Source organism: Haplochromis burtoni, unplaced genomic scaffold, assembly GCF_018398535.1.
Source record: "Haplochromis burtoni strain Fernald_Lab_line unplaced genomic scaffold, NCSU_Asbu1 Contig_562, whole genome shotgun sequence".
NCBI classification, from domain to species: domain Eukaryota; kingdom Metazoa; phylum Chordata; class Actinopteri; order Cichliformes; family Cichlidae; genus Haplochromis; species Haplochromis burtoni.
This window is the reverse complement of record NW_024582923.1, coordinates 335,511-336,443: the sequence shown is the minus strand read 5'-3', so window position 1 is coordinate 336,443 and position 933 is coordinate 335,511. Positions and strand designations below refer to the sequence as shown.

At 38.9% G+C, this 933-nt stretch overlaps 1 protein-coding gene across 1 annotated transcript in view; it reads left to right on the top strand.

Moving 5' to 3' along the window:
• Positions 1–6: 6 nt before the first annotated feature.
• The window catches only part of LOC102310328 (F-BAR and double SH3 domains protein 1), a gene marked incomplete at its 5' end in the record, with an annotated part of 12,862 nt that continues 11,935 nt past the window's right edge, over positions 7–933 (top strand). Inside the window, 2 exon segments of the mRNA XM_005948278.3 lie at positions 7–143; positions 536–599. Of these exon segments, the coding sequence (XP_005948340.2) occupies positions 7–143; positions 536–599 (201 nt within the window).

Genomic DNA, 933 nt, shown 5'->3' with positions numbered 1-933 from the left:
CGTTAGGGCCTGGAACGGCTGCAGAGGGTGCAGGCTGAAGTGGTGGATGCTCTACGGGAACTTCAAAGGGTCAAGAAGTGCTACCACGACTTCAGTCACATTGCCAGTATTGCACGTGAGAAAACTGCAGATGCACAGGCCAGGTCTGTGTTTCAATGCGGAGGTTTGAATCTTCTGCTGAGACTTTTGACCAGCATTTCATTTTGTTTTAAAATATTTTAAAAGTAACTAAAAGTCTGATTTTTAAGGTTGTATTAAATACATTTTGGAACAATGTTTGACACTTCTATATATTTTATTCTACACTTGTACTCTTAAACTATTACTCATATTATTGTCACGACTTCTTTAATAAAACAGTAAAACAGTTACTACTGCCGATGGGAGTTCAGCCAATAAGAGCTCAGCTTGCAGATTGAACGTTTCCCACAACTTGTATTTTATATAGAGCATTAACATAAATATGAAGCAATATGTTAAGTGTAGTTTTCTCTTGTCTTGAATGACATAAATACGATTTCACTTTCTGTTCCAGAGCTAGAAAAAGTGAACATGGAATTTTTCACTTTAAAACAGGACTCCATAAAACGACCACAAAGGTACGGATGATTGAGCTGCTGAAATCTTATTTCTATGCTGAACTGTGTCCTGGTGTAAAGTGGTTTCTCCCCTGTGATTATGAGTTGTCCCAGGATAATCTCTCTTGCCTTTAATGCAAACCAAATTATATTATCACTCTATCCATCCATTTGTATTTCACCTTTAAGTACACAATGTCTGCACTTTTGCCACCTCTGCATTAGGATATAAACAGCAACAGCAAAATACCCTAAAGAATGATCCCAGGAGGCATCATAATCAGATGACTCCTATTTTGCCGAGACTCCTTTCGAGGTCATTGGTAGGGTCTCCCAGGGGCGGGGCCACAATAAG